We start from the raw sequence: 18,559 nt of genomic DNA, 5'->3' as shown, positions 1-18,559 counted from the left end.
TAAACATCAGACCAGTGGATGGTGGAGGTTCAGTTCTACATCAGATCCACCAGTAAACACCAGACCAGTGGATGGTGGAGGTTCAGGTCTACATCAGATCCACCAGTAAACACCAGACCGGTGGATGGTGGAGGTTCAGGTCTACATCTGATCCACCAGTAAACACCAGACTGGTGGATGTTGGAGGTTCAGGTCCACATCTGATCCACCAGTAAACACCAGACCGGTGGATGGTGGAGGTTCAGTTCTACATCAGATCCACCAGTACACACCAGACCAGTGGATGGTGGAGGTTCAGTTCTACATCAGATCCACCAGTAAACACCAGACCGGTGGATGGTGGAGGTTCAGTTCTACATCAGATCCACCAGTAACACCAGACTGGTGGATGGTGGAGGTTCAGTTCTACATCTGATCCACCAGTAAACACCAGACTGGTGGATGGTGGAGGTTCAGTTCTACATCAGATCCACCAGTAAACACCAGACCGGTGGATGGTGGAGGTTCAGTTCTACATCAGATCCACCAGTAACACCAGACTGGTGGATGTTGGAGGTTCAGTTCTACATCAGATCCACCAGTAAACACCAGACTGGTGGATGGTGGAGGTTCAGTTCTACATCAGATCCACCAGTAAACACCAGACCGGTGGATGGTGGAGGTTCAGTTCTACATCAGATCCACCAGTAAACACCAGACCGGTGGATGTTGGAGGTTCAGTTCTACATCAGATCCACCAGTAAACACCAGACCGGTGGATGTTGGAGTGGTGGAGTCTTAAAAACCTGGGTTGCTAACAAGAGTCTGGAGGAGCCTACAGAGGTCATGGAGGTCATTAAAGGTCATCGGGGGAAACAAGAAGCCTGAAGCTTAGTGGTGGTGACCTTGAAGTCATGTGACCCTGGTGTAGCTCCTTCCTAGGCTAACGTTAGCTTAGCACTGCTAATGTAGCATCCAGGCTTCCAGCATCATCAGAGGGTTCATTAGTGAAGATGATCTTGATGAACTGAACCTGGAAGATCATCAACTTTATAAAAACAACCAATTAACTAATCAATGAGTGAAGTGGCTGACCTGTCAAAGTTCTGCTCCACGGTTACCACCGGGCACAGGTTGTCATGGACAGAGAACAGTGGGTTGCCCCAGCGACCGATGTAGGCGCTGCAGGAAACAGATACTGAAACATTTATGGTTGCAACACATCAACATCCTCATTTTGTGGCTTGACCAAACTATTTTATCTGGATAAAGAAAACACTTCATCAATAATGTCCAAGTTCAATAAACTAGGAGGAAGCATTCAGAGTGAACCAGCAGTGACGGACAGCATTGAATCAGGTTTTAATCTGGTTTGAAATTACCCAGCAGCCCTCGGGGTCATTCAGACTTCTCTGAAGGTCACGACCTGTGAAATGGCAGCGTTATACAGCACCCCAGACTTCTTCATGCAGCATTAATGCGCTGAGAGTGTGTGTGTGTGTGTGTGTGTGTGTGTGTGTGTGTGTGTGTGTGTGTTCATGGTGAGTTAGTACTATAACACTGTTTCCATGATGAGCAGCAAACATTGATGCTCAGCGTCCCCCGGAAGACACGGCAAGCTGCCGGGAGACTTGGTCAGCAGTTTGGACACCGAAAATAAAGAGCGAGCAGAAATATCAGGACATGTGGAGGCTGTTAGAGGAGCTTCAGGACAATGAGGCGACTTACAGCTCACTGAGGAGAAGCCATGATTACTGATGTTATCTAATATCCAAGCCTGGCCAGTTTTTACACCTTGAAGGACATGTAAACAAGTACAATTGATGAAAACTTAGTTCCAAACATGACCAGGAGCTGAAGCTGGCTGTGATTCAGGGTGCATGAAACAATCAGAGGGCAAAAACTCCACCCCCTGGGTGTTTGTGTTGCTTGACAATGAAGGGGGTGGAGTTAGAGCTGCAGCAGCTCCATGAGTTGCTTCTACCAACAAAATCTTTGATTTAGCTTTTGGCAGTGGAGTTGCATTGTGGGTAATATATGTGCCACACTGTCATCAGAAGACGACTGAAGACTATCATGCGTCATTGCGTTTTTTTCCTTCTGGCTGCGCAACAGATCTGGGCTGAAAATGCTTGCTGTGCCTCACTTTGGTGGGATTTGAACAACGTACCTGTTTACCTGTCAGCTACTCACAACACACTGTTATGCATCAGGTTTCAGAGCTAATAGGTGCGACGCCCACCTGTAAAAGTGAGCCTTGATTCTCTCCTTGATCAGCCAGAGAGGATGATAGGATTGGTTGTGGAGGTTGCGGCCAACTTTGGCCAGGATCTTTGGCGTGACATTAGTGAAATCGTCACGGGGGTAGGAGTTTCCCAACACCTCCACCGTCTCCTGACCAATACCAAGCTGAGGAGCAGGGCCATCTGTGCTGAGATGCCTCCGTGCTGCTGTGCCACCATTGGCCCTGAAGGCTGGCACACACAGAGGAGGGGGCAAGGGGTGGAACTGCAAGGAGGGGAGGAGCCGCTGGCAGAGGATCATGGCGATGTGTCCATGGAGCTGTCGGCAGCAATAAGGTAGATTAGATGTCTGAACCACAACACACAATAGCAGGTTAGAAACATGCTGGTGTTGGACAACGTCCAGCAGGGGGCGACTCCGCCGTGAGAGAATAATCTGCCGTTCACATTATTATTGCATGCAGTTGCAGCTGGTGGGATCAATTCAGCAAACACTTACAACCGTATTATGTCACATAATCAAAGAAGCAACTTGGGTCAAGCTAACAAGTTAGCAAACCACCACCACCACAGAGCAAAATGGAGAAGTGTTGTGTTCTTGACTCTGAGTCCATCACATTTGATACAGTTGTGGTTATGAGCTGGTTAAATAAAAGTGAACACTGACATGCTTCTACACTACCATGTGGCAGTTTAATAATCGCTAACATGTTAGCAAACCATCTTTATTCAAGTTGACAGTGAAAGTCTACAGTAAAATATTCACTCATTTACGTGCTTATTGGGCTCTTTTATTCAGAAATATCTAAATAATAATAATAGTAATAATAATAATCTGACTCTTTAGATGCTACCTGCAAACCATTTTCTACAACAACTGAATTATTAGCAGCTGCTTATCATGGCTAACATGTTAGCTGGTGTTCCTCAGGGTTCTTTTCTTGTTCTTTTGCATTTTAGGTCATGGGTTAGGGTTATATTTCATGTTTGTCCACTTAGAGGGAGAATAAAAACATGACATTTGTCAGCATCCACATTCAGATTCATGATAATGAAACCGTCTTTGTCCAATCAAGTGCAAGAAAACCTCTGACTCAAACATCTGACACCAGCTCGTTGCCGTGACGAATGTGAATGAGACCTGATTGTAGGGAAAACAAAAAAATATTAAATATCAAATCATGTCTCTCTTCTTCTCGCTCTCTCATACACATCACTTTTTATGATTACACAACAGCACAAAAAGGTTCAAATAAGAGAAACAGACATCATCAGCTGTGTTCCACACACACACACACACACACACACACACACACACACACACACACACACACACACACACACACACACACACACACACACACACACGCAGCATCCCCGAACAAGGGTGTTGCATTGCAGTGGCATTGCAGCAAAATGGATTGCTGTTCCTTAATCTATGAAAGCTTTTACCTCTGCTGCTGATGTCATATAATGGTCAGTGATGATGAGGTCACACACACACCCTTGTACTGATATCTTTCTGAGGACCTTCATGCATTCCTTTCTCTCAACCCCAACCATCACAACTAAATGCCTGACACTAACCAGAAGTTAATCCTCACTCTGAACCAAAACCAAGTCCTGACAGTCAAACAGCCCTTTGAAGATGTAAGGACCAAATGAAATGTCCTCACTCTCCTGGTTAAAAATATACTCTGGTCCTCACCTTGTAGCAAGTACAAGAAAGCACACACACACACAGTATGAAACTCAGGCAGTTGGACATATGACGGTCATACAGGTGAAGTACTGGTAAACACAACTTTGAAGTCATGTAGCAGTACAAATCAGGATAGATCGACCTGACTGGTAGTGGGTGGGAAGTGTTAGCATCAGCTAGCTCAGGTCCAGGCTAGTTAGCTTAGCCCAATGGCTGGAAAGGGGGTGTTTCCCTTTGAGTGTTTTGGGTCTCAAACTGAAGAAGTACTGCAATGTTCATTACAACACCACAACATGAAAGTAAAGGTTGCTTGATGTTTTATGGACTAAAAACTGATAAATCACCTCATTCTTCCTCCGAGGAGCATAAAAATGTTCAGTAAAGGTCGCAGCAGCTGGGGTCTGATTTGTCTTACGTTCTCGGGTTCATAAATTGGCTGAACACGTGTCACTGCAAAGGTCGAGAAGCGGCCACGAGTCCACTTCAGAACATATGTGTTCACTGGGTTTAGCAGGGGAGGAGGGACGCTGGCGATTGAAGGACTCCGTGTTTACTGGGTTTACGCAGCCATGAGGTTTTTTTGCAAGTTTGTGGCAGTGGTGAGATGATTTGAATCTAGGGGTCAGAGGTCATAAAGACTTGTCAGTGACCTCTGAATCATCAGCTGCAGGAAACGTTACATGGACTTTTCCCTCAACCTAGAGTTGTGAGCGCCGGATCAAACCCTGTGGGGGCCTGCAGGTTCACACGAATCTTCATTTTCACCTCATGTCATCCAGACCAGAAGAGGATGCAGAGTTTGTTCCTCCAGATGATGGAGACCTTCCCAGCGTTCCTCTACGTCAGCAGCTACACGGGTCAGAACAAGAGTGCAAGATCTCATTGGGCCGCGCGTTCACATGCGAACCTGAAGTGAACATCGGTACCTGAATGGGTGGAACAGTTGGAAGAAAAAAAAGATGGTGGGTAAAATTTGGTGTAAATTCTCTAACAGAATAATGTGACTTGGTTAGCTTTCCTGTTCTGGTTGGACACCGAGCTGTCTGATGCCAAGCCGTCTTGGTTTGTTCCGAGCAGTCACGCCATAAGACAGCACGAGTCACGACTGATCATTAAAATTATTCAAAGCACTAATTCTGGAAACAAATATTCCTCGAACAGGACCGAGCCTTTGAAGAGGTTCTGATCTAACGTTGCCACCAGGTTCCAGTCAGGCTCGTGTTCTGGAGAACATGTCTGCTGAAGAACCAAAACCCCTCAGAGTTTCCTGTCAAAACAAGTTTAAACACTTCAACCTTGAGTTCTTTCTCTCTGTGGTCTTTCATCTTCATGTCTGCCCCCCCCCCCCCCTGCAGTATGTGATTTATCATCCCACAACTCCCTCTACACTCAACCTGCTGTTGGATCGCAGTGTGAGGAAGTCGCTGGCCTGGTGGCGCTCAGCTCAGACGTCTTTTTCATCACCTGCATACATGCTCATGCAACACTGTAACCTTGGCGACCGCAGCGCAGTATTTCCTGCAGTCCGGCATTTTCTTTCAAGCAGAGAGTAAAAGCGTCGAGCCTCGGAGCTTCACACACATTTAGAAGTTTATTTCAGGGGGGTCTTTTGGATGGCGTGCTGCAGTCCGTCCTTGGCGGCGTCAGATGCCACATCACAAGTACTCTGCTGACTGCCGTTAGTCAGAGTGACGTCTTGGCAACTAAACAAGGGATTTTCTCAAACTTCGACACACGACCAGTCGTGCTCCGCTTCCTCTGGAGCCGCTTCCATCACACCCCATTTGATCTGCTCCTCGCCATCATCTCATGTTCTGAATCAGCTCCTGACTGGAGTCAATGAACGCCAAATAATTCCTCTACAGAGAGAAACCCTCCAACACCCGGCGTTACAGAGGCGTCAACTCCTGATGGCCTCCGTGGGGTCAACGTCAAGGTCATGAGGATGCGTTGGAGTCATGTGAGGCCAAATGCGAAGGCTGTTCAGTCTCCTGGGACAGGAAGTTGTAGATGGAGATCAGTGCGTCATACTTGGACTGGGTTTGGCTCGCGATGGCGGCAGCCTGCACTCTCCAAGTGGCCTCATTCTAAAGACAGTGAAACGGTGTCAAGTTTGGCTGCCATGATGTTGGTGTGACCTTGATCCAAGTCAGGAGCCACTGAAGATTCGGATCCACACCTTCAACGCAAGAATGCAGCTCAGACCTTCTGGAGGGGTCATGTGATGATGACGGACGAGGAGGAGGGGCTCCGGGGCTGAGACTACAGTGTTGACGATGATGGGCACCTGAGTCGTCGCCGGCCTGTTGAGCAGGTCAGTGACCAGCTAGTTACATCATCAGTGATGCAAACAGCACCATGAGTGTGTGTGTGGGATCAGAATGATTGTGTTTGTGAGGACCTCAGAGAGCAGGTGGCATCTCTCTCTCTCTCTCTCTGCCGGAGCATCACCTGCCCCCACCCATCAGAGGGAGTCCCTCTCTGGCACAGTGACCACTTCCTGTTCACGACGGCGCCTGCCCGCTGACACGGACGGTTATACAACTTCCGACATCTTCTCTGTCTCTCGGTTGGTAGTGTTTTCATGAATGAGAAAGATGGGTGAAGCTTCCAGGGCACCATGACGGGGAACCTGTCTGCTCACCGGAACGTCTGGGAGTGTCAGCGCGGGAGCGAGAGATCACGCTCACTCCCAAATAAACAAAATCCATCCACATTGCCTTGTATTTGTGTGTTTTTGTGTAGTTTTGCTTTTTTATTCCACTTCTGCAACAATTTACATCCATTAACAAATACAACTAAAAAGTACGTGTACCTGTCACAGTGACCTTTGACCTTTACAGGCCTTCCGTCAGGCCAAGTCCGTGTGGATGTTTGTGCTGTCTTGGAAGAAATGTCCTCAAGGTGACTGGACGGACAGACGGACCCGGTGTAAACATGGCAGCGGCATAAGAAGCTAAAAACCTAAAAGGAGCTTCAAACCTCCCCGGATGTGCGCTGGTCAAATAATCGCATTTCCATCTACAGTGAGAGTCATGTGACTGTTGCTTCGGCTCACGCCACACACGTCTCAGTCCAAATCTGTCCCCTCCATTCTGCTGGGACCCCAGTTTCCTCTCAGTTCTGCCATTCGATGCGTCTCAATGATATTTCAACGGTGGCTCTCTTCGCCTTCAGGACGGACATTTTTTAACGAGCAGCACGACATCGAATCAGTGAGAAGATGAAAAGTTCAAGTTCACAGTCACAAGTCTTCGCTTTTTACCGTTTTGAGCGTGTATGAAGTCGTCGTCCTCCTCTCCTGTGCTGAGGACAACCTAATATCATGGTCCTCGCCGGCCTGCGTCTGCCTCCACAGCTTTGCAACAGACTGCATCATTTACTCCTTGATTTATTCAGCGTTTGTGACTATTTCACACTGGTGGCCGTCCTCTCAGGGTCGCCACAAAAGTCTGTGTCATCCCGGAGGTGGAGCTGAGCGTGTGAAGTTTGGTCTCGCAGCAGCAGGCCAGCGAATCGATCAGTGCCGAGGTGCCGTCCCTCAGGATGTGAATCAATCATCAGTGAGCACGCAGCTGCAGCTCAAAGGCCAGTTTTCCTCTCACAGTCTGTCAGATTCAGCACAAGACAGCAGGAAATGAACACGTCCTCTGACAGGAAACAGAGCTGGACTTGGATGCAGGCGTGAAACTATAGAGAAGCTGAATCCATGACATCTTATATGTCTGGGTACGTTTATACAACTTTGAGAATGTGATAATAATAATAATACCATTACTATAATTATTAGTTGTGGGAGTAGTTGTAGTATTAAGAGAGTTTCATGCTTTTTATTTTGAAGGAACCAGGTTGTCTCTGCTCAGCTTTGAAGGGGAAGTCTCCTTCCTGCAGAGACATCACCTGTACACCTGTTCACTATCACTGCCACTGTGTGTGTGTGTGTGTGTGTGTGTGTGTGTGTTTGTGGGAGGGGGGGAAAGAGCCAGAGAGAGACAGCCAGAGAGAGAGCGAGAGAGAGCGAGAGGAAGTGTGGAGGCGGGTGAATCCTGGTGGCACCCCAGTTAACATATGCTAGCCAGGCTGCAGCTATGCAGCAGGAACCCTCTCACAGGGTTTTCTTGGCTGCACCTGGCAGATCAGATCTTGGTGTTTGGGGATGTGAAGGTGGCTCACACACTCGCCCCACTCCAAGTACTTTGGTGAGAAGACAACACCTTTTTACTGTTACATCCTCCATCACTGCATGAGCTGTGCAGGTGTGGGACGACATCGGGACAAACGCTTAAATGAGGGCAATCACGTTAGCCTGAACTATTGTCCTACTGTCCAGCAGAACCACTTCAAGGTCCCCTACTCCCTCCGGATCACCGAGTCCCAAATGGATACCTGTCAGCAAGCATCATTCTCTCCACATTTAAACACTGGAGATGTTCCAACCACCCGAATGTCAATAACACGGCAACCCATCATCAGGATCTGGATTTTTTAAATCCATTTGCCAATCAGAAAATAATTTTCACACCAAGATTTTCATTTTACCTGCAAACAAACAGTACATTTGTTCCCAACTATATTCATGTATCCTTGAGTATTACTAGAGTACCAGAGGAATGAGATATTCATTGCAGTCCAACAGGAAGTGGTCATGTTAGATATGAGGTGTGTTTGAAGTCCAACAGGAAGTGATCGTGTTATATATGAGGTGTGTTTGTAGTCCAACAGGAAGTGGTCATGTTACATGTGAGGTGTGTTTGTACTACAACAGGAAGTGGTCATGTTGCATGTGAGGTGTGTTTGTACTCCAACAGGAAGTGGTCATGTTAGATATGAGGTATGTTTGTAGTCCAACAGGAAGTGGACATGTTAGATATGAGGTGTGTTTGAAGTCCAACAGGAAGTGATCGTGTTATATATGAGGTGTGTTTGAAGTCCAACTGGCAGTGATCATGTTAGATATGAGGTATGTTTGTAGTCCAACAGGAAGTGGTCATGTAAGGGACGAGGTGTGTTTGTAGTCCAACAGGAAGTGATCATGTAAGGGACGAGGTGTGTTTGTAGTCCAACAGGAAGTGATCATGTAAGGGACGAGGTGTGTTTGTAGTCCAACAGGAAGAGATCATGTAAGGGACGAGGTGTGTTTGTAGTCCAACAGGAAGTGATCATGTAAGGGACGAGGTGTGTTTGTAGTCCAACAGGAAGAGATCATGTAAGGGACGAGGTGTGTTTGTAGTCCAACAGGAAGTGATCATGTAAGGGACGAGGTGTGTTTGAAGTCCAACAGGAAGTGATCATGTAAGGGACGAGGTGTGTTTGTAGTCCAACAGGAAGAGATCATGTAAGGGACGAGGTGTGTTTGTAGTCCAACAGGAAGTGATCATGTAAGGGACGAGGTGTGTTTGTAGTCCAACAGGAAGTGATCATGTAAGGGACGAGGTGTGTTTGTAGTCCAACAGGAAGAGATCATGTAAGGGACGAGGTGTGTTTGTAGTCCAACAGGAAGTGATCATGTAAGGGACGAGGTGTGTTTGAAGTCCAACAGGAAGTGATCATGTAAGGGACGAGGTGTGTTTGTAGTCCAACAGGAAGAGATCATGTAAGGGACGAGGTGTGTTTGTAGTCCAACAGGAAGTGATCATGTAAGGGACGAGGTGTGTTTGAAGTCCAACAGGAAGAGATCATGTAAGGGACGAGGTGTGTTTGTAGTCCAACAGGAAGTGGTCATGTTATATATGAGGTGTGTTTAAAGTCCAACAGGAAGTGGTCATGTTATGTATGAGGTGTGTTTAAAGTCCAACAGGAAGTGGTCATGTTATGTATGAGGTGTGTTTAAAGTCCAACAGGAAGTGATCATGTCAGGGAGGAGGTATAAAACATCAGTGCGAGCTCAAAACATCTATTAGTGAGTACTTGAAAGGCAAAATATACTTCTTGGGTGACGAATCCCTTTAAACAACTTCTTCTGTGTGAAGCAGGGGACCTGCTTAGTGGATCGGGACTTTCAGAAGTGTAGGAGGAATAAAGGTTTTGTTACCTGAAACAGTTCTAGTGGAGCGGAGCCTCGCTACATAAGAAGCTTTCCTCCTCACCCTAATGACATAAAAAGCTTGTTTCTTATCCACCCGCTTCAAAATCTAGAAATTATGTTAAAACGTGGAGACAGTATTCAGAGGGAGTTCTGTGTTACTGCAGCGAGGAAGCCCGGGAGGAAGAATGAGGAACAGAGTGGCTTTAGACGGCTTTCCTTTAAAACTCACATCTCTAATAAAGAGAGAAGTTTGCTTCAGCCGGGGGATAAAAGAGGAGACCCGGGAGGAGGAAGGGCGACGTGTGGCGGCCTGAACAGTGGTGTCGGAGAGTAATTAGCAGCAGGAGAAGAAGGAAGGGCTGAGCGACTGACCTGGAGCGCTGCCGGCACGCTCTCAGAGATCCTCTACATGTATGAAGGATCTCCTTCCTCAACCTCCACGTCTGGTGCTGACCTTCACTTCCTCTCCCCACCTAAACTCTGTCTGGCCTTGAAGAAAACACAAACAGTCAGATCATCGCATCCAAGAGCTCGCAGGCCCTTCAGCAAACCGCACAATTCTGCTGAAGTCAAGTCAGTGTCACGATTCACTTCCAACCAAATGTGGATGTGGTTTGTGACTGACGATCGTTCCATCTCTGACCTTGATGTCAGATCAAGTCATCGATTCAGGATGTGATCCTATTGGACCAGCCGCCGCCAACCTGTCGCGACTCCTGCCCACCTCATCCATTAGGCTCCAGTCTTGAGCTCATTCATGTTGGACTTTCTGAACTGACTAAAACTCCATTCAGACACAAGCATTTCAAAATCAATCATTCAATCATCAATCAATCATGTACGTGGATTCTGATCAGCCTCATGATGGCGTCATTCCAGCATTACTTTGATCTGTTTGAGAGGAGCGCCAGTCAAGTCTGAGGTGGAAGCGGCGGTTTGTGAATATTCGCATTCGTGCCACCATGGGAACAGGGAGTACAGCAGGAATTGCTTCCAGCTTCCTTCAAATCCTCCGGCAGCTCCTCAGGAAGCCCCACCCACTCGGCCGTCTGCTCGTTAGCGGCACAGTGTTTTAACTTCTACCGACCGTCGCTGTCAGACAAAGGCTGAAGGGAGCGGAGCCGAAGAGCGGAGCCAGCGAGGCCTCGCAGGTCATAAAAGAAGGATTGAGATGAAGAGGGAGACAGACGAGGCTCAGGTGAGATTTAGGTAGAGATGGTGAGAACATGTTCTTTAGACGCTCCATCCAGCCTGGACGAGCACCTGAAGGTCAGAGGTCGTGATGCCAAACACCAGGAAAATCAGTAGCTCTGTTACCACATGGATGTGAGCCCTTCCTCTAGCCAACTGACCAGGGCTCCATTCAGGAAACCACACTCGACAAAAGTTGTAGGCTTGTTGTTATGGCGACAGACCTGAAAATCATGAATTCAAACTTACTTCAAATCTACATCATGACGTCATTATTTCATTACCATTTTGATCGTTTTATGTACAATCACATCTCGTTGGAAGCGTCCAGACCAAATCGATCCCAGCAGAGGTCAACGAGATGCAGCCAGACACCGCCATCACCGACTTCTTTAGAAACTCTATGGTCAATTGTCTGAATGCTGCGCCTCCATCACAATCGTGTCACTGGGTTCTATTTATGTGGCAGAATATTTATAAGGAGGTTCTTCAGAATCTTGTACTTTACTCAGTATATTGCAGCTGGTTGCAGCACAACTGCTGTGTTCTGCAGGAAACACAGAGAGAGGTTACTTGAGAGAAGCGATTTTATAAAAAGAAGCTAATTTATGTTGCATTTTCTTTACCCACTGAGATGAAAACCTCCAAAACTGAGAATTGTGTGTTCTGCGACACCCCTCGTGTGTGTGTGTGTGTGTGTGTGTGTTTGTGTGTGTGTGTGTGTGGGGGGGGGGTGTCCAGGAAGCGTTTCAGATTTTACATAACAGCACAGCTCACTGTCGATCCTCTGCATAAATGTGTTTAAATGTGTGTGTGTATGTGTGTATGTATGTATGTGTGTGTGCGCACGTCTCAGCAGGTTCAGGAAGGGCTTTCTACAGCAGATGGACACCACACACACACACACACACACACACACACACACACATTTTCTTTTTGCTAACTGAGAGAAATCAACCTGACGTCTTGGTTGATATTTGGACAGCAGAAGACTGAAGACTACATTAAACACACACACACACACACTGCCCTGCAGTTCCCAACAATTAGCAAAGAAGCTAATTTGTCATCACTGTCAGGCAAATAAACACTAGTGCTCTTGTGGCTAGCATGGTTAGCATGCTGGTCAAGGTCGTTCCATCAGAGGCTCATGTCACTGCGGCAGCTCTGTGGCCAATCACGTGATAGTTTATCAGTACCAGGTGTGTATAAATTTCTTCTAGGGACCAGTTGAAGTCCGTCAGTGGGGAGATGGCCGGCGGCTCCTGGGGGATGGAGACTGTTTGCATTTAATAGAATTCCATACAATAATGAAGGAGCCTCTGGGGTGGAAAGAGTCCCGTTTGATGACCTCTGACCTCGCCGTCTAATGTGGTTCTGCTGGCCTTGTCGGTCATGTGACCTATTGTTTAGAGTTTGAAAAAACACGGCAGGCAAACAGCCCCTGGTGTGTTTTGGTTCTAGGCTTGTTCCAACTGGCTCTACGGATATAAAATATTGAAGTACAGTCACATAGCAACATTTATGGTTTCACCCCATCCGTGAGCGATTACGGTCCCGGTAACTTGGACAGCGTCCAATGTATCTCTTTTATTTGTATTGTGTTTATTTTATTTGCATCATGGTTTTGTTCTTTGCCACGAACTCAACTTGTCTGTCCGCCATGCTTGCTGCCCGTCAGTGACGTAACTCCTCCCACCCTTCATACGATTGCACCGAGCTGAGAACAGAGCGGTCACCCAAACCCTTGATCAGGGTGGGATTGTGCTCTCACTGCAACAGAACCACACGACAGTTCACTAGGAGCTTGGGAAAGTTGGCCAGAGGTGTCGGCCAGTGACCCGACTGACTCAGAGCGAAGAGTTCAGATGTCCAAGCAGAAGCTGACTTGAACTGTTTCTACTTCAAGTCAGCTGAGACGGTTCCAGCTTCTCCTGCTGCTGGAGGTTTCCTGGACATGTCCAACTAGTCCTGCAACGTGCTGGAGGCACTGAGTTCAGTTCATCTCATCTGGGAGGAGCCGGAGTGTTGCTGGGGAGATGGATGCCTGGCTGAGGACCGGACTCAGATCCTGTCCTTGATCTGCGTAAGGCCCCTTGGAGGGAGGGACGGGCGAACGGCCACTCATCCAATCCGTGCAGTGCATTTTTATCTTTTTTATCTTGAGTAGCACCGATTACCAGTCATAAAAAACTGCCTTACAAAACAAAGTGTGTTGTGTTATTTTTCAGGTTGTAGCGAACACTGCGGGTGGTGTAATGCTCTTCTAGTGTCTGCATCACAACTTCAAAGTCCAAAACACAAGATTAGACACAAAAGCGGCTCACGCATCAATCAGGTCTGGTGGACTCGGTCTCTTTGCTCCCGAAATTAAAAACATGCCCTTGTGTTTGGGAGGCAGCCATTAACCATCCAGTCTGACCTACGTGGGACGACATCTCGAAGGCTGAAATCTGCAGTAATGACAGACCGCTCACACCGTTATTACTGTAAGCAAATGAAGGCTGTGCTAATCTCCTCTCCTTCCTCCATCCCTCCATCCTTCATCCATCCATCGTTGGAGGCTACAGGAGGGGTTCATTTACACAGCAATCAAACATCCACCACTAATGAATTTCTGGTCACGTGTCTCATTACAACGTGAAGGAGGGTTCATGGTGAGACAACAGATGACGGAAGGTCACAGAATCCTGGTCTGAAAGATATCTGCTGGGGGGGCATTCATACTTGTGCGTTGAGCCCACACGTCACCAACTGTGGCCGACAGTTTGCTGGAGTCAGCACGTAATCCTTGTGCGCTGCAGTCGTTGTGTAATCTGCAATTACACCACTGAGACGCTAGATGGCATCCAAGCTTCTGTGGCGAGTTATTTCTAATGAATATCAGCTGAAGTGGAGCAAACTATATCCACCCATCCATCATCCATCCATCATCCCTCCCTCCATCCCTCCATGTTCTCCCTCTTCTCCTGTTCAGGGTGGGGGGGGTGGAGCCTATCCCAGCAGCCTTCCCCCTGGACAGGTCACCAGTCCATGGCAGGGCCAACACATAGAGACAGACAACCATTGGCTCTCCCAGCCACGCCTACGGTCAATTTAGAGTCTGGATTAACCTGGTCCCTCTTGATGTCTTTGGACTGTGGAGGAAGCTGGAGTACCAGAGAGAACCCAGCAGGAACAGGGAGAACATGGAGACTCACCCAGAAAGACCCCGTGCTCCAGCCGGGGCTCCACCCACAACCTTCTTGATGGGGGCCACAGGGAGGACCGCTGCTCCACCCACAACCTTCTTGCTGGGGGGCCACAGGGAGGACCACTGCTCCACCCACAACCTTCTAGCTGGGGGCCACAGTGAGGACCACTGCTCCACCCACAACCTTCTTGCTGGGGGGCCACAGGGAGGACCACTGCTCCACCCACAACCTTCTTGCTGGGGGGCCACAGGGAGGACCACTGCTCCACCCACAACCTTCTTGCTGGGGGGCCACAGGGAGGACCACTGCTCCACCCACAACCTTCTTGCTGGGGGGCCACAGGGAGGACCACTGCTCCACCCACAACCTTCTTGTTGGGGGGTCACAGGGAGGACCACTGCTCCACCCACAACCTTCTTGCTGGGGGCCACAGTGAGGACCACTGCTCCACCCACAACCTTCTTGCTGGGGGGCCACAGGGAGGACCACTGCTCCACCGGGCCGCCCAAACTACTTTAATGTTGGCGCTCATAAATCTTCCAGGAAAGTTTGCTTTTGAAAAGGCAGAGATGGTGTAGAAGCAACACACAGCTACATTTCCAGGATTGTGTACGTCAACTCTGACACTGCCATGGATGATGGACAGTGTGCTAGCAATAACAGCATGCATGTGCGCTAACAGGCTAATGGGGTCTCTGCACTGTTCTGTGTGGACATGCCGAACGTCAGGGTGGCAAAACCAGCCTTAAGAGGAGAAGAGCAGACGCACATCAGGTAAGAGGTACTGGCAACCTGGGCCAAAACACGCAAAAAATGTAGAAAGGTGCCGCAAACTCAGAGTTCTCCATACAAGGTTACTTATTGAAGAGAGGTGATAACGTTTCGGCCGAACTGGCCTTCCTCGATCACATAATGACAATTGGGTTCAAGCCTCAGTCGGAGGGGAGGAGTTGAGTTGGCCGATTGCATACACCTGACACGACACTCAACGCCAGCTTAGACTGGTGTGGGGGTGGGGTTAACCTAAATAAAGCATCACAGTACAATTTAGGAGCAAATATATATCATGTTATCCTAAATTTCTTTTTATATAAACAGTAGTCAAACATGTTATAGAATTTCATGTATCAATGGTGGCAAAACTAGCCTCTCACCCCAGGCAGCAGGCGTTCCTAGACGAGCAGGGGTGTCAGCCATCAACAGCAAACGTCGGCCTGTGGAAACGAGGCGTGACCCTACTGTCTTGGTGCTCAAGTGTGCATTTAAACACTCCATCTATATGTAGGTATCGATATCAAAGAGTAACACATGGCAATACAACAACTGTTCAAAGGATTCGAGGGTCTTTGCAGTTCTCTGACCCTCTGCAGGTCTCTGACTTTGCGGTCATAAACATTCAGACTCGTTACCACCAGCATTCCTTCTGGTTCCGCTGCCTTTCGTTTGGAGGTTCTCCAGTTTTTCAGCTCCACATCAAAGCCGCGGCTCCGTCTGAATATATTTGCATGTTTTAGCCAATTAAAGGCGAGGTCGGGTTTGTTTACATCGGCTCTGCTGACTCCATGTCCACACCTCCAGAGTGACATTAAACACAGCAAATAAAAGTAGAATCCCAGGACACCTCGACTGTAAAGCAGGCGGAGGTCAGAGGGGCAGAACAAACATCGTGTAGCAGCCACACAGTTCTCAAGGTAGACTGGGATGGAATACAGAACCTTTCATCTTAGCTCTGGAAAACAGCAAGGGCCAGAGAAGCACCGCGCACCTCTCCTCTCCTCCGCCAGCTTCCATTTCAGGAAAGGTTCTGATGATTCAATTAAAATAGTTCTAAAGTTCTCAATTGTACTCTAAATTGACCGTAGGCGTGGCTGGGAGAGCCAATGGTTGTCTGTCTCTATGTGTTGGCCCTGCCATGGACTGGTGACCTGTCCAGGGGGAAGGCTGCTGGGATAGGCTCCACCCCCACCACCCTGAACAGGAGGAGAGGGGGAACATGGAGGGATGATGGATGGATGGATGGATGGATGAATGATGGGTGGAGGGATGGTTCTCAAATTGAGTTTGAGGAACTGGAGGAGGTATAGGGGGTGGGGCTTGAGGATGTATGGGGCAGGACCAGAGGAGGTGTGGGGTGGGCTGGAGGAGGAGCTGGAGGACAGCGTGGAGGGATGGCTGGATGATTTGGGGCCATCAGGTCGGGGTCACAGGCTGACCGGTCCCAGATTCCTCCGTGGGTCTGAACATGAGAGGAGGTGTTCGACGAAGCCTCTGAACTTTGAACCACCAGGCAGAAAGAGACAGAGAGTTCAGCCTGCACGTCACCATGGCGACACACAGTATAATCAAATGGACATATTTCTCTCTGGAGCTTCTCTGTTAGACGCTAACACTTCTTTTCAAACACAAAAACTTCCTGTAACTGTTTTTTCATTTTCTTTTTAATCCGTTTGTGTATGTTTCTGATTCTGTCTGAATGAAGTGAACCACAGGTCCCCTCATGTTCAGGTGACGAAGCACATTGGCCAGGTTTTAACGACGCTGTATTTCACTGTCAGACATTTGGGGTCAACGTCTGTCCATCCTGGAGAGCAGTGGTGAGGAGAACTGTCGTGACCTGAAATAACACCAAACCCAGCAAAGACTGTGCAGCTGAAAGCAAACGTGTGTGGAGAAGTATCTGAAGTAAGTTTCTCTCTGGTTTCCCTGGTGACGGTGCGAGGACGCCTGACGTGCTGGAGGATAAACGCGGCAGGAATCCTGACAGCAGCGTCTGTTGATCTGCAGGATTCAGACTGAAAGCTTCAATGAGACAGAGTGAGTTGCTCCGGTCAGCTGGGACAGAGGGAAAATCCTCCTTTATTGATGTGTCGCTCCTGCAGTGCCGTCCATCAGTCAGCCGCCTCCGCAGGGACGCTTCCACACCTGTGACGAGAGCCAGCTGCTCGCAGGAACCTTCAGCTGGATATCAGGTCTGAGAACAGCTGCTTCGGGACCTTGTTGAGCTCCGCACTGTTTGAGAGTACACTTCCTCTTTTAAAGCGTCGGAACCACGCAGAGAGGGGACTTTTCTGACCTCCTACTGGGAAAAGGACTCTGGAACACTGGTTCACTAGAAAATTGAGAAATAAAAACTTCTCCCAACTTCTAAGAGAATCAGTTTATGATGTTAAACACAAATTGCGGCACGCACCAATCAACACATTGCCAATGTAAAACAATAACTTGATGTGATGAGGTACTGGATACAGGAAGTAGGGCCTGACAGAGTCTCAATCACAGTTGAGGAGGGTGGGGCAAATACTGAAAGACCAACCACCACATCCTGCATCTTTATAGTTTAGGGCTGCACAGTTCAAGATTATTTAAATCTCAATACAGCAGGAAGGTGCAGTATATCTCAAAGGGTTATTGAAGACCAAAATTTTGAATTCAATAATGTGACGGTGCCCACACGGCTGTTGATGCAGACCCCCACGAACACCCACCATGAGCATCTTGATGGCTCTTTCAAATGAGAATAATGATGGAAAATGAACATTACCTCTAATCTCACTTCTGCCAGTTAAATTAATAATAATTGGAATGAGTTTTTTCAAAATTGTTCAGCATTAAATTACATACAAACTCTTTCTCACACACACAGCAGAACTATTGACCTTTACATTCAAAGACAGCAGGACATCCACAAACAGGATGCGTCTCTGACCTTCCACACATCACTGAACACACACACACACACACACACACACACACACACACACACACACACACACATCATTTTTCCATGCAAATGAACCACAAATTTCAATCTAATATAATAGAATATTTGCAAATGAAGATGGGAATTGGTGGGTCGTTTTCTGATGCTGAAGACTGAGATCCACTCCCTTCTGGATAGATTGGTGTGTGTGTGTGTGTGTGTGTGTGTGTGTGTGTGTGTGTGTGTGTGTGTGTGTGCGCGCACATGTATACTCTCCAAAGAGAAGCACATCCAATCTGAACCAAAATGTCAGCACTGCTCTGATTAGCACCTGATGCCTGCAGCCACCACCCTTAGCCTGATCCAGAGGTCAAGGGTCAAAACCAACTCTCTTTCTAAAAGGAAAACCTTCTTTGCAACAACAAGTCCCAACTGCTTGGAATGTCCAGATAGTGAATTGTGATCTCAACTGGCTGAAGCTGGAGCAGTGTCTGCCGCTGTCACATTTCTCCTGACTGTGACAAA

At 47.9% G+C, this 18,559-nt stretch overlaps 1 protein-coding gene across 6 annotated transcripts in view; it reads right to left on the bottom strand.

Moving 5' to 3' along the window:
* fars2 (phenylalanyl-tRNA synthetase 2, mitochondrial) overlaps positions 1-18,559 on the bottom strand; it is an 88,646-nt gene that overhangs the window by 68,448 nt on the left and 1,639 nt on the right. For all 6 annotated transcript variants that reach the window (XM_086192214.1, XM_086192216.1, XM_086192220.1 and 3 more), the window contains exons 2-3: positions 2,222-2,541; positions 1,075-1,161 (exon numbers count right to left, since the gene is read on the bottom strand). In XM_086192214.1, coding sequence (XP_086048340.1) covers positions 1,075-1,161; positions 2,222-2,541 — 407 coding nt within the window. The remainder of the gene's footprint in view (positions 1-1,074; positions 1,162-2,221; positions 2,542-18,559) is intronic.

This window comes from Aulostomus chinensis, chromosome 21, assembly GCF_037954235.1.
Source record: "Aulostomus chinensis isolate RoL2024-O1b breed Wild chromosome 21, RoL_Achi_v1.0, whole genome shotgun sequence".
Classification (NCBI taxonomy): domain Eukaryota; kingdom Metazoa; phylum Chordata; class Actinopteri; order Syngnathiformes; family Aulostomidae; genus Aulostomus; species Aulostomus chinensis.
The sequence above is the reverse complement of the archived record's forward strand: the minus strand, read 5'-3'. Positions and strand labels throughout refer to the sequence as shown.